The sequence below is a fragment of the Lampris incognitus genome, chromosome 15 (genome assembly GCF_029633865.1).
Source record: "Lampris incognitus isolate fLamInc1 chromosome 15, fLamInc1.hap2, whole genome shotgun sequence".
Classification (NCBI taxonomy): Eukaryota; Metazoa; Chordata; class Actinopteri; order Lampriformes; family Lampridae; genus Lampris; species Lampris incognitus.
Genome location: NC_079225.1, coordinates 17,134,677 through 17,159,193, shown reverse-complemented (window position 1 = coordinate 17,159,193; position 24,517 = coordinate 17,134,677). Strand labels below are relative to the sequence as shown.

At 45.0% G+C, this 24,517-nt stretch overlaps 2 protein-coding genes across 3 annotated transcripts in view; one reads left to right on the top strand and one right to left on the bottom strand.

Annotated features, from left to right (window-relative positions):
* Positions 1-2,588: 2,588 nt before the first annotated feature.
* Positions 2,589-7,454, bottom strand: mrpl19 (mitochondrial ribosomal protein L19). Its single transcript, XM_056294332.1, has 6 exons — positions 7,227-7,454; positions 6,871-6,994; positions 6,498-6,616; positions 6,049-6,183; positions 4,115-4,296; positions 2,589-3,385 (listed from the first exon to the last, which is right to left on the bottom strand). The coding sequence occupies exons 1-6, from the start codon at positions 7,303-7,305 to the stop codon at positions 3,164-3,166; spliced, it is 861 nt and encodes a 286-aa protein (XP_056150307.1). The 5' UTR covers positions 7,306-7,454; the 3' UTR covers positions 2,589-3,163.
* An 888-nt stretch (positions 7,455-8,342) lies between these two features.
* LOC130124953 (protein eva-1 homolog A) overlaps positions 8,343-24,517 on the top strand; it is a 100,392-nt gene continuing 84,217 nt past the window's right edge. For both annotated transcript variants that reach the window (XM_056294329.1, XM_056294328.1), the window contains exon 1: positions 8,343-8,473. In XM_056294329.1, coding sequence (XP_056150304.1) covers positions 8,365-8,473 — 109 coding nt within the window. In that variant the 5' untranslated portion in view covers positions 8,343-8,364. The remainder of the gene's footprint in view (positions 8,474-24,517) is intronic.

Here is a 24,517-nt window from a genome sequence, read left to right as displayed (position 1 = left end):
TGCCCTACCATGCCATGACATCATGTGTTAAGGAAAGGGGGGGTCCCAGTGGGAAACGGCCCTCTAAACTCGGCTGTGCTAGTGTCACACTCTACCCAGTGACCGGCACAGGACCGCATTATTGAAATGACTGCCATGTCTTTTTATATGTCTCCTCAAACTAAGGCATCAGCTGCTGGTGTCCAGCCCCGGCAATGCAATGTTTCCTAACAGCTGTCACATTGTCGGCTCATCTATGTGCTCTGTGTGTGTGTGTGTGTGTGTGTGTAAGGAAAAGAGAGAGTGATAGCAGCAGGAGCCCCAGTCAGGCCCACGGGACAGTGAGAGAAGAGCAGACGGTCGTGTCGTTTCACTGGAAACATATGGTGAAACTCAAGTGTGTAATTTACCTAGGTCTATGGGTGGCCCACAGCAGCGTGCACACACACACACATACACACACGTGCACACACACATGCACGCACACAGTGACAGGGTGTAATTTACCTGGGGCCCATGGGTGGCCCAGTATCCCACTGCCCTTGTCATACAAACAGACAGCTCAAACATAGTTCACACACCCGGATCGAGACAAAGAGAGAGTGAAACTAATTTCCCCGGGCCCACAGTTAGTCCAGAGTAAGAAATCACAGAGACAGAGACATAAGCAAGAGACTGGCATGTAGTAAGACAGTAAGACAGGCAGTGTATGTGTGTGTATGTGTCTGTGAGGCAATGAGAGAGAGAGAGAGAGAGTGAGGGAGAGAGAATGGCCATCAGAAATCACTATCGTATTTGCTGTAAGGGTGCAGTGGAGGACATCATCATCCAAAGAGCTCAGTCTGTGGGAGGTGCAGCTCACCCCATATCACCTCCTTTCAATTCATCAACCTTGCTCCTCTTCAAAGCCAGCGCTGTGCCCCCCACTACCCCACCCCACCAAAAAAAAAGAGAAAGGGAGAGAGTAAGGTCATGGGAGTGCAGGAGAAAGGGAGGAAGACAGATCAGAGAAGGAGTGTGTCACTCCCTACATTCCAGCGCTGACCTTCATAGGAGTATAGCACTGTAGCTATCATCAGCCCACCGTACTTTACACTTGTTTAATACGGAGGGGGTGGTGTTAAAAAAACCTTCGGAGGCCTGCACATCCCACCCTTACTCCACGACAACACCGAACGGGGCCTATCTGGTTTCGAGGACGGACAGACAGGCCTCACCCGACATTTACAGCTTGCACTGTTAAAGGTGTCTGACTGTCTAGCACTGATATGAAGGCCCATCTGCAAGTACAATGTGTGTGTGTGTGTCTGTGCGTGTCTGTTCACGGTGTTTGATCTTCTTTTCTAGCCATGGGGCTTCAACTTCATTCCAGGTGCAGAGAAGTCAACCTAAGGGCATGGGAGGCACATGCAGCCCAAATCACCTGCCTTAGGTACTTCCACACACACACACAATACACAAACAGGAAATTCCCTTGAAGCAGTAACTGAAACTGGTAAACCAGTTTAAACACAGTTTAAACTGGTTTACCAGTCCAATGGTGTCAACCTGGAATGTGCCTTAAGACGCTAAAGTTTGCCACAGGACAAACTTTTCTGTGACTGCCTGCACACGTGAATGTCAAGTAAGTCCCACGCAGGAACACAGAGTGAAAAATGAAAAGGGGAAAGGACCAGCTGGGTTAGTGGGAAGTATAATGACAATGTACAGCACAGACATTTAGTCCAGCATACACAGAAGCAAAGCAAGTCTCTCTCCCCCACCCCCTTTTGCTCAGGGACAATTCTGATGGGACAGGAGACGGGGACAGTGAGTTGTCGACGGTGAAGGAAAAGCCAGCTGTGGACCGGGGAGAGATGAAGACTGAGATACAGGTCGATAAGAGAGACAGAGAGGATGTATTGGTTTAACAGGTGTTGCTAAACTTTGCGAGGAAATGATGAATTTGGAACTGTTTCAAATCCATTCCCCTCTCAGAACCACATTTAACTTAAAAATGACTTGATATCATTTCTCCAATCTCACGAGAACTTGTTTTTGTTTGCCTACATCTCCAGACAGGGAATCTGTGTGGTCCATAATGAGCTTGGTAAACATCTGCTTCTCCTGTATTAGAAGCCATTTTCTCTGCGTCTCATCCTGTAATGTGGAGAAATTAGAGTGTAGAGACTCATTCGGTGTGTTTATACACACACAGACACACATGCAACGAGAGAGAGAGTGCGAGAGCAGACATAACATACGGAGTCCAAGTGTTTTTATACTACCCAACTGACGCTCTAACATACCACCTCAATACCACAATTTTCCATCCACAACAGTAAAACACTACCGGGTGTCCTTGGAGCACGGGTCCTGAATTCCAGATTTTTCCAAAGTACAGGGTACCGCTTCTTCATTCTACCCAAGCATGGCAACATTTGTTAGATTAACAAGGAGCCATCACAGGAAGCATCGAGAGCCAGAGGCAAGTTCTAGAGAACACCACCACCGCCCTGTGTTAAGATATGGTATTGCCCCATGAAATCTGCGTGTCCACACGCTTCGGCAATTTTTCCTTGTTTTTTTGAGAGGACATAAATTCTATGAGATGGTTTTCATAAAAAAATTAGGCAATTTGAGTTCAATAGCTTTTTACTTTAGAAAACAGCTAATGACCATGCATACAGGTAAAGTACAAGTAATGACATAGAGTAGACATTGACAACCATGTGCCCTGGGGTGCTACAGGAGTATGCAGGTTTTTTTCTTCCCAGCAATCACCATCACTGAAATAATCTGTAATCATCTGGTATAGTGGCTGGCTGGAGGGAAAATCTGCATATTCTTTGCGGCATATGGTTGCCTATGTCTGACGTGTAGAGAGCTCATATATAGCAGGCTGAAACACGACACAAGGCTGGTATTTATCCACACAATACCACACCAATTTACTTAGCATACAGACTTCTCAATAACTTGGGGGGGGGGACTTTTAAGCTTTGACATCTTCATTAGCTTGTATGGCTGTGAGGACGCAAGTCATATCAAAATCTGCAGCGACGTTAATGATTTTCCACTTCTGCGCCATTCCAGCTTCCATAAACTGGCTGATAAATCCAGTTTAAGTAGGATGTACATATCCACCCAACCGGTTCCCATTGCCAGAAAGTCTGTATGGATGGCAAGAATGAGTGGTTTGCTTTCACTTCCCAAGCTCTTGCTGTACCTCCTTAAAGATCTGCTCCTCCAGCTTGGAGGTGTCGTACTCCTTCAGCATGTCGTACTCCCGCCAAGGCTGCGCCCACTTCTGGGCATGCTCCAACTTCTCGGGAGTCAGGTACTGGTCAAAGCGGATGCCCTGGATGTTGAACTTGGGACGCTCCCAACGTTTGGACCATGGCTTCAGACGCATCCTCACCTTGATCTGGCGAAGGAAGAGAGATGGTCTGTCATTCTTTTTACAATAATTTTGACCTTTTCATTCAGTCTACTTTTTCAACTTCGCATATTGCTTTATCAATGAATGTTATTTGCAGTCCTGTGGAGTGCGTCACATCAGCTCTAATGGATCTGTGGTTTTTATTCTCATCCATGCTCAAAATGCAAATGAGGTAGCGGTCTAAGCATCGGCTCTGTGTCGATGCAGTTGCCCACTGGGGACTGGGGTTCGCGCCCCGGTCTCGTCAGATCCGACTATGGCCGGACGCGACGAAGCAGCGATCATTGGCAACGCTGTCTTCGGGAGGGGGGCGGAGTCGGCTTGTGTTCGTCACGTGAATGCGTCTCTGTGTGTGTCGGAAAAACAGTGGTTCGGCCTGGAGTCGCCTTGTCACGAAAGTGGCGAGGCGGTCTCCTTCGAGACTGCCGGCCGGAGAGATGCAGTTGGCGAACGCATACAGTGCGAGGGTGGGTGTTTGAATTAAAATAGGGATCGATTGGCCACTAAATTGGGAGAAAAAAGGGAAAAATCAGAAATAAATTTAAAAAAAAAATGCAAATGAGGTAATTTAAGGTGTTGAGATAAATCAGTCCACCAAATTGTTGTTGTCGTTGTGAACTCACAAATTAAGTGTGGATAAGGACTTTAACCATGATCCAGGTTAGTTTGATTTAATGGATGATTAAACTCAAATCCAAATACAGCATCTCTTACCTTGTTGACAAACACCTCTCCTGTAGGAGAGATGGGAAACTGCTTCATGTCTGGGTCCACGGTGCTGTACTCAGGCAGGGCATCTCTTAGGTACATAAGATTGTCATCCAGCCTCTTTTCCAGCTTGAGCACCTCAATTCGCTGGATACGAGGGCTGTACAACTCATAACATATCTCCACACCTGGGCAACACACACACACACGCACACACAAGGGCATTAATGGCAGTGTTAGTGTTAGACTCCAGGTCAAGGATGGATATCGTTAAGATTTTAACGGTACTTCTACTCTTACTGATACTGTTTATCGATCTGGTGCTTTAATGGTACTCAGTTTTATTTGTAATTTTTTTTAAGAGAAAAAGACAAAACAAATTAAGAACAGAAGTAACGTTGGTTTATTTTCTCATGTCTGGACAGAGCATTACGTTTAATTATCAACCCATGTTTGTATAACTTAGTTAACTCCGTGTGGGCTCTAGGCTGCAGGAATACACAACATACCTGAGGTGGACGGGGCAACAAGATGAACTACTACGAGCTAGACAGTCGAAAACTGCATTTCTCCACCTGTATTTGATGCACTTTCACTAGATATTTTGAAATTTTGCTTGTGCTTCCACCCTTACATGCAAAAGACTTGTTGCATTTGTGGCAATGAGCATTGTCAGCATCGACTCTAGTGAGGTATAACCAGACTTTTATCCATTTAGTTCTCCCCGCCATTGTCACTAAGAGCAGGCTCTGTGGGTCTGTGGTGTGGGTGTTTGAGAGAGGCAGAGAGAGCTAGCCCTGCCCCTCGGCTCGCACATAAGACAGGCTCTGAGCAAGAGATCTCTCTTCTGGATTGGGAATAGTGAAAATGCATCATAGACAAATGTCTTAATTTTATTGCAAATTAGAAACGGAGTTGGTGAGATAAAATGTGCAAGATAAAATTTATGTAGCCTAGGAAATTTATTTTCGTAATTTCTCCAATACCGATAGCAGAACCGTTAATGTTGGAGCTTATCAATATTACGGTTTTTAATAATTTAGCACCAGTGCCCATTTAATACTGCGGTTTGGTACCCAGCCCTACTCCAGGTTAGAGAGGACTTGATCACAGTGGGCCAAGAGTTTTACTTCTCAGAGAGCAGGTTTGGTTTAAGGAAGAGAATGAGTCACACTCCTAACAGCTGATTTTAATGTGACAGTGGGTAAGATAATGACTGTATAGCAGCTCTGTGGCCAGTTTTGGGTATGCTCTCATTGCTTGAATTCACTGTTCAGCCAGAGAGTATAGGTACATGCCCTGGTGTCATAAGCTGTCTTCCTGCTGAATGGTTTTTGAGCAACAACAAGTTCCAGGGGGACTGCTCTGTAGCTCACCCTATACTTTAAATCAGTGGCTCTTAACTTCGCTCCTTGGGATCCCCCAGTGTTGCTGATTTCCTATTCTGCTGTCCATACAGATGTAGTCACATGTTATGCCAGTTCTACAAACTCTGCTGACTGATGACATGGCTGGAATACCTGGCAGTTTAGAAAACTTGCAGTGCTGGGGCAGGTCGAAAACGAGTTGAGAACCACTGCTGTAAAAGGCATTTCCTAAATGAAATGTTTACTAGATAATGGAGCTCCAACATGATCACATAAAGTGAATAATGATGACATGTAATACCATGTTATTAAGGAGAGACAAATCTGGCAGGGAAGGAGCTGTTAGATATATGATACTAAAAAGCAGTCAAGACAAAGATTTATGGATGAACTACAAAAAGTAGTTATTTTTGACAAAGGTTAAGTTGGTCAAGATAATCACAACAGACTCCTATTTCAATTAATTCTAATATTTGGTCATCATGCAGCATCTCTTGCCAGTATATGGTTTTAGCTGACATTTGAGAAAGCTTGGGATTGACAAGAATGGATGTAGAAATAAAAAGACCTCACCTTGGTTATCAATGATGTTCCTCAGGACACAAGTGGCCCCCAAACCCTTGCCACCCCTCTGGATACAAATGCCCACAAAGCGGTTAGATTTTCCACTGGAGTGAGGGTCAGCCATGGTCACAGCCAGGATACTCCCTTTGAGAAAAGCACAAAAAAAAGCATACAACATTTAATGTAAAATGTACAAGTTGAACAATGCACTGAGAGTAGTTATATGACTGGATAAAAGGTCAAACAGGGATAGCTATGGAGAGATTACTTATCATCAACATCTATCATTATCCCCTAAATCAACATCTCTGTAAATCCTATTACACCATGATGTCAACAGGCAACTGGTCAGAAACAATTCAAAACAAAGCAGCCCTTTTTTTTAAATAAACTGTCACTGTCCCTCATTAGCCCTGCTGCTGAAAAATGCTTGCACATTACGTGGAATGCTTTCTTACCCACATAGAATTCGGGAATGTCGAGCACTTTCCTTCTGCGAATCATGTCTTTTCGCTCAAAGAAGAACTTGGCAGGGTTTGTTCTCTGTCTGGGAGGGATGAACTCTGGACTCAGAAACCTGCGAGAGAGACAAGAGGGGAAGATAATCTTGTCTTACTTTAAAAGTAAAATCATGTAGCTCACCTTTCTCTGCATTATAATGAGACAAATCTATGTGTAAGAGTGGTAAGAGTGAGGAGCCCCGATAGAGACCACTGGATAGTAGAAAAGAACAGGGCCTCTTCTCATCTTTCGCAATATGTGACGTGATTTTACAAATATCAAGCGCAAATACAGGTGTCTCTACTGTACTACGAGAGAGAAATACCATACTTTCGTAGCGATGCAACGGTTTGTGTCTTGTCAATGATGACAGGTTTCGAAGGAGGGATGAATTTGGGTGGCTGCTCACTTTCACTCCCAAAGGCAAGGCGAGGCAGAGACGTAGAAACGCACCCTAAAGAATATAACACGTCAGCATAATAAAGCACTTCCATATCTACATTACAGACCGATCGTTTAAAACCGTAAAGAGACGTGCTACCACGTCGTCTATTAGCTCAGCTAGCTAACCGAGCTAATGTTAAGTCGCACCGCTTGCATTAGCAGCGGGTGCCTTTTCGCAACCTGGCAAAAAGGCAGTAAATAACACATTATCGTACGGGATTAACCTTAATTAATGTACTTACGTTTATTCTGAATGTGCAAGTTTCGCAATAACCTTACTGAAAGCATCATTTTATCGAGCCTCTTGCAGCAGGCTGCCATGACGTCTGACCTTCGGTAAAATCACATGCGTTGGTATGGAAGCCAAGTAGGACCAAATCTTCAAAACGCGTTAGAAAACACACGCATTGACTTGTTTTGTCCACAGGATGGCGCAAAGGCACTTCTGTTAACAAACGCGTTTCACGCTAATTAAAGCGTAGGCTACTCAGCTGCTGGCTCGTAGCTCATTAAAATTTAACGCGCTTTCGGTCAGTCATAACTCTGAATGATGCGTGATGTGGCTTTTTTGATTGTTCATAATTAACGACGATCAGGTTTATTGGCCAAATGTGTGTCCAAAGACAAGGGATTATCTCGGCTTGGGTCACATGGATCATTATTACGCAATATACATACAATACCCATCAACAGCAAGAAAGTTAAATAGTCAAACAATAATAACAAAAATGGGCAGGGATTGGAGAAATTATTAATAGGGTGGCGACGTGATGATGATGATGATGATGGATTATAATGATAATGATAATGATGGTGATCATCATCAGCATCACGATGCATGAAATCTGAATTAATTTGACGACCGAGCTAATTCTTTATTTCCCAGCGTTCATTTGGTTTTACGAGAAACGCTTTCCAAGCTTGTGGCTCCATGCAGCGCGCCCTTTGTGCAAAGCCATTTCAAACTCTGTCACGGGCATTAGTTGTCTAAGACAAACTGACTGAGAGGGCGCATTATACGAGCACATAAGTTGTCCCTCTGCGAAGCGGGCCTGCAGCAGGTCAGACCGAGTCACTCTGAAGTCATGTGTGAGCGTTTGTCTGGAGAGGAACACGGGGGCTTTGAGACCCCGCGAACGACGCTCTTACAGGTGGGCTGCCTCCCTGAGCACGCAGTTGGAAATAGAGGCAGAGGTTTGCGCTGCTGCAGCTCGAAGGAGCCCGATCCCCACGAGCCCGTACTTGGCGGAATGATGAGGTGATCCGGGAGAAGAGCCATGGGACCCAACAGCTCGTGCACGCGACGCAGATCCCGAGCCTAGTGCCCCGCCTGGACCTTCTAATGCTGAGGAGAGACTCAAAAACTCTGAGGTTTCAAGGATGTTCTGCTCACATGGGACTCTCTCAGCCGTCAGTTATGCGCTCGTGTTGGGAATAACGTGTCTGGTCGTCTTCTGCGATTCCACCAGAGGTTCTTCAGACTTTTCAGGTTGGGAAGCATAACGGTGTGGTCGTTTTATCTTGTTGAGAAGATTTAAAAAAAGAGAGAGAGAGAGAGAAAGGGGGGGGGACAAGATCGTGTGATCAGGTGATAAGCACTGGTCATTTACTCTGCGTATTACGTCGCACCAACTTGCAAAAAAAAAAAAAAAAACCTGCAGCCTTACGTTCTTGTTTTGAACGCAGGGGAGCGGTGCCTTTGGCGTGCTGCAGCATGTAGACCCGCTTCATGCGTAGAGTGTGAAGAGAGGATGTGAAAAATGCGTCATACGATGTTGTTTTCCCCAGCCATTTCGGTCAGAATTCGTAAATGACCTGAATGTGAAACAAATACGCTTCCACTTGTGCTGTGTCACTTACGCACTTGCCCGGTGTTTTGTAAAACAACGCACGACTCTTCGATGCCGTGAAGATAAACGCATGGCTTACTGTAGTTAATATGTTACTAGGACAACCCTGTTGTCTAGACTGAGTCATAACCCGTCTGCAAGAGTTGTACAACTCGGATGGAAACGGGCAGATTGTGCAGAGCAGTTTTATGATAATCTGCAGGCAAGACTTCCTTCGCCTGTCAGCAGATTTGTGTGGCACAGTCTATTATGAGAAGTGAACCATTTCTCTCACGGGTCAGACCTTTAGAAATCAACGAATGAATCTGACCGATGATGCAATCTTAATTGGCTAATGTACAAACAGGGAAATGGCAGTTAAACAGTTCCTCGACACCTATTAGGTGTTGGTTGGAAACGAGCTTCTTCTGCCTCACCTGGCCTAGCCTCCAGCCCTGCAGTGAGCCTGATGCAGGCCCGAAGGTTTTGTTTACAGTGCTATAAAACAGGAAGGGAGCTTTGTGTCACTGTTAATTGGCCTCTAATGGGTCTAATGATTTGACAAGAGCAGACTAATACTGTGTAGGGAAAGGTGCTAAAGAGCAGATGCTTTAGTTAACATGCCCTCTGAGGGTGTGTGCGTGTGCGCGTGCGCGCCTCTAACGAGCTGCTAATGGCTATGATGTAATAAAAGCTGTTTTTTTATTGTGGAGTTTTAAAAGTTTGATTTTGTGGCAAATGTAAAGGATACGATCAGAAAAATAAGTGTCTTCCAATACTTCATAGTGTATGTAAGTAGCCTTTGGTTTATTTATGAATAATGAGATTGAGCTGCTCAAAACAGCACTAGAAAACTCGTAAGACCAGTTGATTCCAGATTTCCGTTGCTGCCGGTTTACCAATATCTGAGCTTAGATACGATTATTGAAACATTGTGTTGTAGTCAGGAGTTAATTTGCTGAAATCTCTAATTCTCAGCTTTGGAATAACATAAACACTTTTCAAGCATCTAAGAGGTCTTTACCCCTGGACTTTTCAATGGTCCATTAACTACTTTGTTGTTCGGGGGGAGGGAGGGAGGGGGGGTAGAGGAGGGAAACCCTTCTGTCATGTAGCATTCTTCCCATTCTTAGTTCCTCACTTTCATTTTTTTTTTCGTCATATGATGAATAGGCCCAAGGAGACACAGACATTAATTCCCCGTACGCAATTTTGTCTGCTCACTAGGAAGTCTTTACAACATGCTTTTTGCAGAACCGCTGACTCAGCATCATTCTGGCTGAATTAAGAGAGGTGGTTGTCTCTGGAATTCCTCAGAGACAAAGACAACATTGAATATTCACATTCTTGGCCAGCTGGAGTCTCCCAGGAGACTTCGAGCAGTCTTCTGATTGACAGGTGCTGCCAGACTGCATGGTGACAGAAATTGGGCTTGCATGTAACATTTGGCAGCCAAGCCCCCATCTAGCACATGGCTAGGTAATTGTTGATGAAAAAGAGGTAGCGGGGATGCGGATTGTCTCTTTGAAGGTCCGACTGCATTAAAGAACTGTAGTCAGGAAGATGGACCAGTCATTGAAGTACATAGATCTGGTGAGCCAAGTCTTCATTTTCAAACAAATCCTTCTTGCGGAGGCTGGTGAAATGAAATTCCATCCATCCCTGCATCTTGGCTGCAAGTTTCATGTTTTGTCTGTTGATCTGAGCTTATCGTTGAAAGAAAAACAAACTCTGCTGGTGGGTAATTTTATTTGGTCTCTGTCTCTGTTATCATCTCCCATTAAACTAACATGCAGCCGCCCGAGTGGCTAATTAGAGGTGTGGAGTGAGTACATCAGCTACAGGGCCCCGAGGCTAAGAGCTAGCCAGCTAGCTAAGTTTCTTTGTCTCACCGGTGCTGTTTTATTGAACGTTAGTATTATCTTTTAAGCAAGAACACATGGGACTTAATCTACACTCACTGTGTCACCTTTATAACGTTCTCTCAGGTGCACAGTAACCTCTTGAACCAGCTGCATACTATCTCACCCATTGGGAGGGCCTCAGGACCCATGTGTGTGCATGTATGTGTGTGTGTGTGTGTGTGTGTGTGTGCGCGCACGCACACGTGTGGAGGGGTGGGGGCGTTACAGTTAAGCTGGCTCCTCTTCTCTTCCTCGGCGTCGTAAAATCCTAGCCGAGCCCTATTTAACCCTAGTCAATGAGATGTGAGGCTGTTAAGGGGTCAAGAGGTCAACTGAGGTCAAACCATACTAACCAATGTGAGTGTGTGGTTGAGGGCTAATCATCCATCTTGCCCTCCTCTGTTTCCTTTGTCACTCCTCACACAGTGGTGGTCCATGGGAAAGTAAGAAAGGAAGAAAGTCAACACTGTTGCCCTATTATTCTGACGATCACAAATCTGAGCTAGCTTGACAACAGCTAGATCTTCTGACAACCTACTATAGGTGACACGTCACCGACAGCAGCACGCTGTTTCCAGGGGAACCAAACTCGCCTGTCTATCTCAAAGTGTTCAGTTCTTTAAGTAAATGTCTTGATGCATGTTCAGTAATCCAGGTAAGAAAATCAAAGAAGGTTGAATCAGTTCATCTGGATACAACGTTTATTGACATATGTTTCATCAACTACTAAGTGACCTCTTCAGATGTCACTTGGTTGAGTGATGAAACCTATCTGTCAATAAACATTGTATCCAGATGAACTGATTCAACCTTCTTTGATCTTTATACAAATAGTTCATTTTGTGTTGACTTCCAGTTAAAGTTACAGTCGTGAGGATTATAGTTTCATTTTATGTTAGGGACACCTATTGACACCATGCTAATTTGCAATAGTATTTGAGCCGTCCAAATCCCAGATAGCCATTTGAGATGAAGCGATTGCTACATAGCCAAATGAAGACATGGTTGATTTTGAATTATCCATTGGTAAAGGTCTTTGATGAGCTTGTTCTGCTATATTTGCTTCTAAACTATAACAACTTCTCTCTCTATCCTCAAATTCACAACCCATTCTTTCTGATGTAGTAGCTGCTATGGGGAACCTACCAGACAGTAGCCATAGAAAGGAGCAAACACAAAAGCAGTCATGATGCAGATGTTTATGGATTAGGTATTCTTTCAAATACACCGGCAATAGAAAGGTCCAGAAAGGATGTTGGTTTGCATCTAAAAAAATCAGGAAGGGGCAATGTCTCCCACACCACCAACTAAGGATGTAATGATTTTGCTGGACACATAGACACAGGCTGTGATGGCCTGGCGGCCTGTCCAGGGTGTCTCCCCGCCTGCTGCTCAATGACTGCTGGAATAAGCTCGAGCATCCTCGCGATCCTGAGAGCAGGATAAGCGGTTCAGATAATGGATGGATGGATGGACGTAGACACAGGAGTGTTGTAGCTTTGGGCTTTTCACTGAGTAATGATAACATTTATTTGGTCAGATTTTTGAAACCCACAATGTAAATTTCTGAGAAGCATGACCCTTCCCAGAGATGAGATGGGCTACAACTAACCCAGAATGCCAACACACACACACACACACACACACACACACACACACACACACACACACACACACACACACACATCTTTATCCTTTATCCTATGGGCAAGTACTGGATTAGGCTACTTCTAACCCTTATCCCTTATCGAGCCTGCCCCATGAACACACACACTCTCTCTCTCTCTCTCTCTCTCTCTCACCACTTATTGCCGAGCAGCTCTCAAGCCCCCATGAATCTTAATCGGCTCTGATTTTTGGAGTGGCCCTATATGCAGAGCAGAGCGCTGAAAACATCGGACCTCTCACCCTCTCTCCCTCTGTTACCCCTCTCAGGACCTTCCTTGGCCTCTCCCCTTCCCCTATCAACACACAATCCCCCCCTTCCCTCCAGCTACCCCTGCCCTCTTTCCCCAACAACCGCCCCGCCGCTCCCTCCACTGCTCCCCAGGGCTTGCCTGTTCACCGTTCCTGTGTCTGCGAGCGCCAGGTGAGCGCTGTCTAAACAAATCCTACCTCTTGCTTGTTTTGTCTACTGCGGTCTAGGCAGGCGGCAAGGCGGACAGCGAGTGGGTTGTCGTTGAGACGGCTGTTCTGTTTAACTGAATTGGAGCTGGAGAGGGGGCTTCAAAGAGTGGCGTTCGTGAGCTGACATTCTCAAGGACTGAACTGTGAATGGTATCGGTTCATTGTTTATGGGTGTCACACACACACACACACGAGTGTTTTGTGTATGTCAGTGGGTTCTTTGAAATGACATATTGGACCACCGTGCATACACTGGATATACAAAATATTTGCAACAGTGGATCCAGGTTTAAAACTCATGGTTCCACAATTAGTCCATTTCCAGGAGAGACGTGGACTCCTCAAAGAAGGCTATATAAGGCTTGAGGTTAAGTTAGGAGATGGAGTCCACAAAAAGAGTTGCAACTCCAAATCACGAAGGTGCTCCTAATATTTTGCATACACACTGTGTGTGCACTGGATTTGAATTGTTGAGCCTGTTGAAAATATACCCCCTCTTTTTCTCCCCAATCGAATTTTTGGCCAATTACCCCACTCCTCGGAGCCGTCCCAGTCGCTGCTCCACCCCCTCTGCTGATCCGGGGAGGGCTGCAGACTACCACATGCCTCCTCCCATACATGTGGAGTCTCCAGCCGCTTCTTTTCACCTGACAGTGAGGAGTTTCACCAGGGGGACGTAGCACGTGGGAGGATCACGCTATTCCCCCCAGTTCCCCCTCCCCCCCGAGCAGGCCTCCCGACCAACCAGAGGAGGCGCTAGTGCAGCGACCAGGATACATACCCACATCCGGCTTCCCGCCCGCAGACACGGCCAATTGTGTCTGTAGGGGACGCCCGACCAAGTCGGAAGTAACACGAGGATTCGAACCGGCGATCCCCGTGCTGGTAGGCAACAGAACAGACCGCAATGCCACCCGGACGACCCTAGCCTGTTGAAGTTTATGGTTCCAGTTTTTCTTTTACCGTGGTGCACCGTATTTCGCTGCATCTCCGGTGAGGTGTTAGTAAGTTGAGTAACGTTGGTCATATAAACCCAGTGTGCATCATGTCTCGAAACGCTGGCGCTGACAAGCTGTCCCTGGCACCCGAGTCTCAGGGACGCTAGGAGCTCGACGGGCTAAAATAGTATTTAGATGTGTGTATTTGTCCCTGTCTCTGTTAGTACATTCGTTGCATTGATGTGTGTGTCTGTGAGTAGTGTGTGTGTGTGGTTGTGTGGTAGTGTGTGTGTGTGTGGTAGTATGTGTGGTGTGTGTATTTGTGTGTGTGTGTGTGTGTGTGTGTGTGTGTGTTTTGTTTATTTGCTTACAGGATGCGTTGGGGCAACTATAGGTCATGTCTGTCAACACTATTATCTTGTGCCATTCGGTTATTGCCCCCCCCCCCACACACACCATGGCAGTTTGTTTTTGGGGGCAAACGAATCTGCAGGGCTGACGAAGGATGCCTGTTTACATCAGGAAGCAATTCTGCCCCTCTGCTTACTATATGAGGTCGACGTGTAGGGGTTGAATTATCTCCCCTGGCGTTGCCATGGTTATTTATACATCTTTTAAATGGCTCCATTGTGCAAGTGCGGTTCAGCGTTCTAATTTTGTAATGTTTCGGGTTTTCCTCGCAAGAACAGAAATAAGCTGCAGGGAAATGTGCCGCATGAAAAAAAGAAAGAAAGAAAGAAAGAAAAGAAAATTAAACGTCTTGACTCGGGGGTTTTTAAATTAGACGCGGGGCTCCCCAGAGTTTTTTTGCCTCAACTCGGTCACGTCCCGGCAAAGCCACCGCGTTTAAGTAAACCAATCACAATCAGCATTTATTGAGTTTCCCAAACAATGTGAGTGGTGTTGTGAGAGCCCGTCCCGAGCGAGGCTCTGCTTAACGAGCGACGGTGCCGTTATGGGCTGGAATCAAGCTGTAAAATGTGAGGTCGGGGGTAAATATTCTGGCGATCCGAAATTGCACGTTCGGCTCCGTTAACGAGGCCTCCATCCCCGAAACGTTTGAAAAAGTTTATTTATAGCATGTTATTTATTCAGTTTGGGGCAAAATCCCTACCCCGAGCATGTAATTCGGCGCAGTAAGCCGGCAATTTAGAGAAGGAGCATTTTCAATATGTCAACCAAGCCAAGGACCTATATTGCATACTACTCTATGATAAATTACCATTATTTAGATTCTGAGTAGGTGTTACTTTTTTTTTTTGGCAGCGTTTAGGAATGAACCCTATATTATGTGTGTGAAGGCCAGACTGCGTGCTAACAGTTTTAAATGAGAGAGAAATTACCACCATGTCAATTCCCAAGCCGGGCTTCGGAGGAGCTCCCACTGCCGAGTGGAATAGTCTGGTCATGTAATTCTGTAATGACTCCCTTAAACAAGACCGATACACAGCGGTGAAGCGCTCCGGCAGCCATCCCTTAATCTTCATATGAAAATCACTGTTTTGCATACACCTTCAGACCGTGAAGCCACCCAGATCAGTCTGATGTTCAGTTCAGGGTGGGGTGGGGTGGGGGTGGGGGCGCAGTTTGACGATGCAGGTGTGTGTTTGCACTTGCCCTCTCTTGCATGGCGGGGGGGGGGGGGGGGGGACGAGGAGCCCCGAAGCATACACAACGACGATGTGTGAAGAGGATTTTTGAGTGACACCCCGACATTGCTGCACGTAGCCGGAGTCGGCGGCAACCTATCCTCTGGTCTCTGCCGTCTTTTGTTTAGGCAACAGCCGTATAATTAATAGGGATTTTTTTTTTTTTGGTGATTTATCATCTTCTGAATGGAGACACCTCATCTTTCCAAGAGGGAGTTCATCGAGAGCCACCAGAGGAATCAGATAAGAAAGCACAGGTTAATGGGGAAAAATGGGGCCCGGTACAGGAACCGTAAACATGGTAATGGTGGAGGCCTGCCTCGGCACCCTGGTTTAGTGGCTGAAGACGACTGCTGGGAAAGTAGAGGCATTGAGAAGGAGACTGGTGGGTGTGCACGCCAGCAAATTATCCCCTCATGTCCACCCCACTTAGGTGTGGCTATCGAATTAACCTGTCAACATAGCCAGCATTTGCGTGCAGTCACTCATGCACGCATACAAATCCTCTTTCTCTCTCTCTCTCTCTCTCTCTCTCTCTCTCTCTCTCTCTCTCTCTCTCTCTCTCTCTCTCTCTCTCACACACACACACCTCCCGTGCTTCTGTATCTGGGGGAATGTCAGCCATGCTTTGATGTCCGCCACTCTATTCCTTCAGTCTCGGTTTTTTTCCTTCTCTCCCTCCTCCTCCTTCTCCTCTTCTCTCTTTAACTGTGTCTGTATCCTTTTGAGCTGATTTATGTTTCTTTAAGAAGCCCACATGTCCGCCTCGATACCACCCTTTCCTTTTGGCTCTCCTCCTTTATCTCTCTTTTCCTTCCTGTACGTGTCTTTTCTGCTGCGTTGGAGAGAGAGAGAGAACTGTGCACATTTTTGAGCGCCATTAGTTCTTATTGTTTGATTGAACCCCCACAGAGGGAGAGAGAAAGAGAGAGTTGGAGATGGAGAGGTGAAGAGGTGGGGTGCAGGAGGGTCAGTCTGAACAAGGAGGCATTGTGTAGCCCCCCAACTGTGTCGCACTGACAGTCTGAATTACAGCACGCCAGAGCAGCGCGCTGCTCCCCAAGTACCGCTAATCTGTTGCCCTCACTTTGACGTCGATGCAGGCTAACTCAGGTGAGAGAGGGAGGGGAGAGAGGGAGAGAGAGAGAGAGAGCTGGAAGGTGTGTGTTTGTGGGGGTGTTAGGACACCAACAGGCTGGCGACAGAGCTTTGGAAAACCAGCCACATGCAGGATTTGCAGCGCTGGTTTCACAGTGCCGAAAGTACACACTATACTGCACACAGGCGACCATGTCAAAGAGGAGCTGCGTCCTAACTGTTCATGCTGCACGCTGATAGTAGGCAAAGTTTAGTATGTGAAAGGTATGAGTGTTCATACTACATCGATGAAAACATTAAGTATGGAGCTTAGGATGACTAAATGATCCAAATGTCCAATAAATCTCTGGCGCCTGTGTTGTTTCAACGGAAACGTCCTGCCAGGTGAAAGTTTTCCACAGCAATATGGCGGACAATGAAGTGGGAGGAGCGGTACCCAACATCGGCAAATTCAAGTGTATTTTTCTCCCCAATTGCACTTGGCCAATTACCCCACTTTTCCGAGCCGTCCCGGTCACTGCTCCACCCCCTCTGCCGATCCAAGGAGGGCTGCAGACGACCACATGTCTCCGCCGATACATGTGGAGTCGCCAGCCGCTTCTTTTCACATGACAGTGAGGCGTTTCACCAGGGGGACGCGGCCCCCCTCCCCAAACAGACTCCCCCGAACGACCAGAGGGGGCGCTAGTGCAGTGACCAGGACATATACCCACATCCAGCTTCCCACCCGCAGAGACAGCCAATTTCTGTAGGGACGCCCGACCGAGCCGGAGGTAACACGGGGATTCGATCCGGCGATCCCCGTGTTGGTAGGCAACAGAATAGACCGCTATATTACCCGGCCGCCCCTCAAGTGTATTTTTAATAATTTCACAATAAATAATGTTTTCAGCCTGCATAAAGAGCTAAGGCTAGATGGAAATGGATGAAGTGAAAGTGACTAAGTTCTTCTAATTCCAAAGCGATGAAGTTCTGCTGCTGTTACAAAGGGTCACTTCCACTCAGCTATGTGTCTGCCAAGAGAAGGGTACATAGCATATGGTGCATACTGCATGCTATGCTCTAGTAGTATTACCCAATAGGTATGCATTACACACTACATACTTTAAGCATCTAGGATGTAAGAACTCAGGAATGCAGGTTTTCCTCTCTCAACCAGCCCCTCCACCAAGGGAGCAGTCTGTCCTCATTGGCTGAGGGTGTGCTAATCAGTGAAATGACCCATTGAAATGATGGGTTGAAATGGAAACCTAGATATTGGCACTCCATGCCACATGGAGTGCCAATATCCATGTCTGAAATATACTATGTTCTCTTGGTAATAGTATACTGAAGTCACACTCCAACAATGAACTACTACAAAAGTTGTATTTGTCAACGATGACCTCATAACTTTCTTCACAGGGGCCATGTATTCAGCAGTCTAAAACCTCCGCTTAACTAGACCCAGCTGATTCAGTGGCTGTAGCCCTCCAAAACCAACACACGGTGACCCTGCGAATGACCAGAGGAGCGTTCGCTTTTACACTGTGTCTGCTCCTTCCTGCGGGTCTTTCTGGGATTGTTATTAACTGCGTGGCTCTCGCTGGCTAAGTCCCATTGGACATGCTATAGAGGGCTTTTCTCCCCCTCTCAGCCCCTAAGGAGTTGTGCCATTGCTTGTTTCCACAGAAGAGCCCTGCGGATAAGCTTGTTAATTCCCCCAGACAAGCCCTTTCTTCCAGTGCCCACCCACTCCCACTTTTTTAAATGGAAATTCCTCTCTTTTCTTCACCTTGCGTGTTTGAACCTCAATAAAGGCATGCGCCATTACTGATAATGCATGAAAGTTGATTAATGGTTCCTGGAAGAGGGCGGGTGGGTGTGGAGAAAAGGCATTAGAGTCAGACAGGAGATGGTGAAACAGGTGGGAGGGAGGCTCCGCGCCTGAACATAGACGTGACAGGAAGCAACACGGGGCTGGATGAAAGGTGTAGGGATTTTTTTTTCAAACCTTTTTAATAGAGGGGAGGTGTTCTCTGTTCGTATGACTTTTTTTTCTTCTTTCCTGAAAAGCCATATTTCACATTCATACATAATCACACCTGGAGCTGGAGCAAGCCAGTACAACCATGGGGTTTTCATTATGTTAGATTGTTTTTAACCGCCTTTGAATAACTGCTTCTTTGAGAATCGGAAAATTAAATGTTTGACTTGACTTGAGGCCTTCCGAAGTAGTTTGGGGATTTGAACTTTGGTCTCGGGTTCACTACAAAATATATGGACTTCTCAGGGATTGATTATATTTTCATTTTTCCACTTTTTGTTAAACGTATTTCCCCTGCTGCTCTTTTGCCGATGCTTCTATCTGGTCTCACTCCCACTCCGGTCTCCTTTGAGACCACACCAGGTCCTGCAGGTTTTAGGTGAACGAGTTTCAATGTCTCCCTACTACAAAATAGTGAATTCTTAACTAAAATCGCAAAGGATGTTAAAGACTTGTTAGGTATTAATGCTCACCTGGGAGCGGTAGTGACCCATGAGTCTTAAACCTTGACCCTCTGAACCCCTTTCCCTCATCTGGAAAAAAAACCCCGAACAAACAAACTACCAGCCTAGCTTGCTGTGTCCTCTCCTATAGTACTGCAAAAGTTACCTTTGACAATTCCAGCTCTGAAACAAAAATTAAGATGCTAGTCCAGCCTTAGCAATGCAATGAGCGAACGGCATGGCGAGAGTGAGTTATCACCAAAAACAAAAAAAACAGATAATCTCTAAAGCGAAATGCAAATCCTTCTTACGAATAATCACATCATCACACAAGCTGTGTGTGCACTTCAGGGGAATATGGAGCCAACAGGCCGGGATGCAAAATGCATGACAGCCACCCCCTCCTACCACACAGAACCAACAAGATTTGATGGAAGTCTGCACATCATGACAGCGCACCGAGCCAATCAGCCATTAGCGAGAGACATTTCAGAACCATGGACAGTGAACAGTGATCATGGCATTTTGGAACCCACCAACACAAACAAGCAGTATTTTCAATGAATAATATTATTACACTGCCACAGCGGCCTATTAAATACATATGCTACGGTAACTCTGCATAATGACGGTGTCCCAAATAAACCTTAACATATACAAAACAGTGGCAGCGGCGGCCAGAATAAATTCAGTTGCCACGGCGGCATATTAATTTTAAATAACCTACCAAATTAAGCTCTGGTGTAGGCCTTCCTTTGCTTATCAACTCCAACTTTCATTAAAAGTCAATCTTGAAAACAGTGTGGATAACAAATTCACAATATCCTTCTCATTAGCGGTAACCTTACTTGCAGCCCCCATAGTGAGCGAACAGGCTGAGTAGCTAGCTAGTTCATCAGCGGTTTTGTTTTTTTTGTCACTAGCTCATGATTCGTGCCCCCCCCCCCGCAGCGGGCGGAACTTGTCACAAAGTAAGCGATAACAAAACCCACCCATTTAGAGGGAAGAGATATGATTGGTCAATCTTACTGTCGTTTTTCATGACTCTCTCATTGAAATACTATTGCTCGGATCTCTGTCAAATTATTGCTGAACCATCAATCACAGAGCTGAAGGCAAAGCCTTTTCTTCCCAGTAACAGCAGAGGCAGCAGTATTCTATTAAGGAGACAAAGGGGCCTCTTTCCTGTAACCCCTCACATTCCAACACAAACTGAATAGGCAGGTTTGAAGGGTTTATGTCCTCAGAAATATTTTGTTAAGATGTTGATTGTAATTATGAATAAAACTAGAACTGATGATTTTTTAAAATGTTGTTTGTTTTAGAATGTCTTTAGCGCTGTCTGAGGGCCTAGAGGGCCCTGATGGTTCTCCTCTGCCCTGGAGTTGATCCCTATATTTTATGGGAATCCAAAAAGTGTTGTATAGGGGACATGCATGTCTTTCTCCTCCTACTTGAATGGACAGAGCAAACGGGACAACAGAGCTAGAGAAACACATTGCAAACCTTGAATCACTTCAGAAATGTTTTTCTGAAGTTAGACATAATAATAATAATAAATTAAACTTATAGCGCTTTTCTAAAACTCAAAGTCACTTTACAATAAGCGGGGTGAAACAATTCGACAGATAAACATAACACAGACATACAGGGGTGGATGGGAAGGGGGGCTACGAGAGGGAGAAGCAGCAGCCACACACGACGCCAGCAGTACTCTCCCACTTGGACAGATACAAAAGGGAAAATGATGAGCTATGTAGGACCAAATCGGAATATAAAGCAATCACTACTTCCAAAACTGAATTCCTACATCTCAAAACGCGTCAAGAAATATATGAGAATTCAGAGAAACCTAGTAGACTTTTGGGATTGAAACTTAAACACTCAGAAAAACTAGCCTTCAATGATGTACTCTGCCATCACAACTCAATCATACTTTCTCTTCTTTTTATTCAAAGCTTTACACTTCTGAAGCCCCTCAGGATGGTACAAATATGCTAACTTTCCTAAATGCTCTGGTTCTCACTGTCCTTTCCGACCCACAATCTGGCTCTTTGGATTCCGATATTACTTTAAATGAACTAAAATAGGCGCTAGACTCTATGCCAAAATCCAAATCCCCAGGCCTGAATGGTATTCCTCTGGAGTTCATAGGGAATCTATTGGTATTTCTCCGGAGTTAATAGGGAATCCATAGGACTTGGTTAAGCCTACCCTTCTAGATTCACTCAACTTTTCTTTCTCACCTGGAGCATTCCGCGGAGATAAAAAAAAAACAGCACCTCTCTTCTTTTGAAAAAATGGCAAGGAGCTTGTGGAATGCTCCAGCTGCAGGCCTGTGTTTGTTTTGAATTGTGACTTTAAATTATATGCTAAGGTCCTGACAAGACGACTGGACACCATAATTAATTCTTTGGTCTATCCTGATCCGGCTGGCTTTTTAAATGGGCGACTAGCTTCAGACAACAACCGCCGGTTTTTACATGTCATAGACACTGTGCTAACACAGCATTCACCCTGTGCTGTTTTGTCCTTGGATGCTGAAAAGGCCTTTGATTGGGTGGAGTGGGACTACATATGGGCAATTCTCAAGAAATTTGGTTCCAGACCGGTCCTTATTAATATGGTCCGTACCCTATATTCTAGTCCCACTGCATGTGTTCAAACTGAACATCCAGGCTCTTCAGAATTTGTCCCACACATCTACTAAACATGTTTGCCCCTTTCTCCGCATCTGTTTGTGCTCTCGCTAGAACCTAGCACAAGCTGTTAGGCTACATCCTCATATATCCCATATTACAATCCAAAGCACAGTGCATAATGGCTCACTCTATGCAGATGACACTTTGCTGTATTTGACAGATGATACTCTATCCCGCACATGCTGAATCGCTTTGAAAACTTTGACAACTTTTCTGATTATAAAATTAATTGGTATTTCACTAGTTGAACTTTATCTTTCACTAGCTGGGCCAACCAAGGTATTTATACATTTAAAGACATTTTTAATCAAGATGGTCTGGCGGCCTGTCCAGGGTGTCTCCCTGCCTGCCACCCAGTGACTGCTGGGATAGGCTCCAGCATCCTCGCGACCCTGAGTAAGGATAAGTGGTTTGGATAATGGATGGGTGGATGGTCTACGTATCTTGTCTGACCTGAAGGATTCATATTCCCTCTCAGGTTCATCTTGGTTATTTTATTTCAGGCTCGGCTCTGTACTGCTCTGAAAACTTATGGTGTGCCTTGGAACTCCGACCCCTTTTCTGGCCCTCTTTTGAAGATAATCTCCCCTGTTACATATTCTGGTCTAATTTCAATAATATATGACAAGTTGTCCCCTCATAATGTTAACACTCTCCCTGTTACTAACAAGTGGGGAGAAGATCTCAGCCATACTGTATTGACCTTGAACTGGAATAAGATGTGGAGGAATGTGGTCTCCTGCTTGAAAAACTTTGCTCACCAGCTAAATCATTTAAGATTTGCACACAGGTCCTACTTTACTCCAAACCATAGATTTAGAATGAAGCTCTCTAACTCCTTTTTGTGACAAATGTCCCCATGCAGAAGTAGGGAATTACATTCACATGTTTTGGCTGGGTGACACTGTTACATACCTGTGGTAATACATGACAGAGGTCCTTAAAAAGATTCTAGATCATGATCTTCCATGCTGTCCCGCTTTCTCCTTTATGGGTATAATCTAAACTCCTTTTTGTCCCACCAACAACTTAAAATAGTCTTGGCTGCTTCATCGGCAGCTGAATATATATATATATATATATATATATATATATATATATATATATATATAATTTTTTAAGCGCTAGTTTGAACATATAACCCCAAAGAAACTTTTTATTTCATGTTTTGTTGACGTCTTTATACTAGAAAGGTCCACCACTAAAATGAATGGAGTTTGTATTTCAACTCTGGTCTCGTGCTTTTTCCGCAACTCAAACTCTAATGAAAAATATTTTATCGCCACAATAACCACGTGTTTAGTAACCTTGTTATATAACTGTATTTCATTTTATTATCTTTGGCTTTACTTTGTATCCATCATTTACTGTTTTCTCTCATATAATCTGTTGTGTTTCTGTGCCATCATTACTTTTTATGGTCTCCTTTCATTTTGCATATGTTCTTTGTTTGGTTGTTTGTTTTTGTTTTATTTTTGTGGGTTTTTTATTTTCTTTATTTTTCTTTTTCAATTGTTTTGTATCTCTCTCTCCCTCTCTCTCTCTCTTTCTCTCTCATTCCCACCTCCTGTGTACTTGTATGATACCAGCAACATTTTCATTTCTCTAATTGTTCAGAAAAAATACATAGGCACAACAATACATCACCTGACTCAACAAACACTTAAGGTCAACAATATGTTGTATTGAGGATGCCTTAAGCAGGATACATCTGTCTATCACTTTGCAACACAAAAGCAACAGACAATGATGCATCTGTCTGAGGTTGGCTGGAGTCTGGTTAGTGGTGGGTCAGCCTGGCAGCAGCCCAACTCTCTCAGGCTGTAAAAGTGACCATTTTAAGTGACGGATCTCTTTCGCTCACCCACACACAGTGTCCCCTTATGTCTTTCCTTTTGTGCAAGCTTTTGTGTGGGGATCTGGTGACACACATGGGCAAGGAGGGGTGTTTTGTCGAAACGTGCATGCATTTCCCTTTCTCACCCTTCACCCCCACATATCCTATCTCAGCAGCTAATGTTGAAAGTGTCCCCTCAGCCCACAGCGGGTGTCGCCCCATGACGCTCCGGGGTCAGCGGGGCCAGACACGTGCTAAGAGAGGGCATGGGTGGGACCTATGTGTTTGGTTTGCAAAGCCTCCTGAAGGCAGGCTAAGCAGCCACTGTCCAACTCTGCAGCCATCTTCAACCCCAGCAGAAGTTATGTATCCTCTCACCCCCTTAGGAGGAGCTTAGGGGACAGGCTGACAAGGTGGACGTTCCTCTATTGTCTGTGGGTGTTAGCTAATGCTGACAGGTTGCAACTGCACACCCAGCCTAGTAGCTAATGTGGACAAGTTTAGTCCTCAAACACTGACCTAAGCTTTTCTTGTGGTTTCATCCAAGCTAAACCTTTAACTGCGGATTTGTTTCTTTGCCTGCACATGGAGGTAGTTGTTGTCAAGTCCTGCTCTAGGGCCCAAATTCCTCCTCTTGCCTGATACATGTGACTTAGCATTTGACATCTCTGCTCTGGTTCCTCTTCCATTACTGTTTTTTGCAAATGAAGTTATTTGAGTGGTAGATAATGCATTTTGCTGTTACTTTTCTTTGCTGTCCCATCTTTGTGGTCAGTACTCAGTCAAACAGACGAGGACTCAGTAACCTCCATACAGTTTTTAAATTAGACATTACTCTTTCCTCTGAATTTTACACATTGGTTTTATATCTCAGCTCAGTATATATATATATTTTATTTATCTTCCCATCAGGCCCATCTTTTTTTACTTGTTCACTCCTTTATTGTTACCCCCATTACTTCCTCCTATCCTGTTTTTAT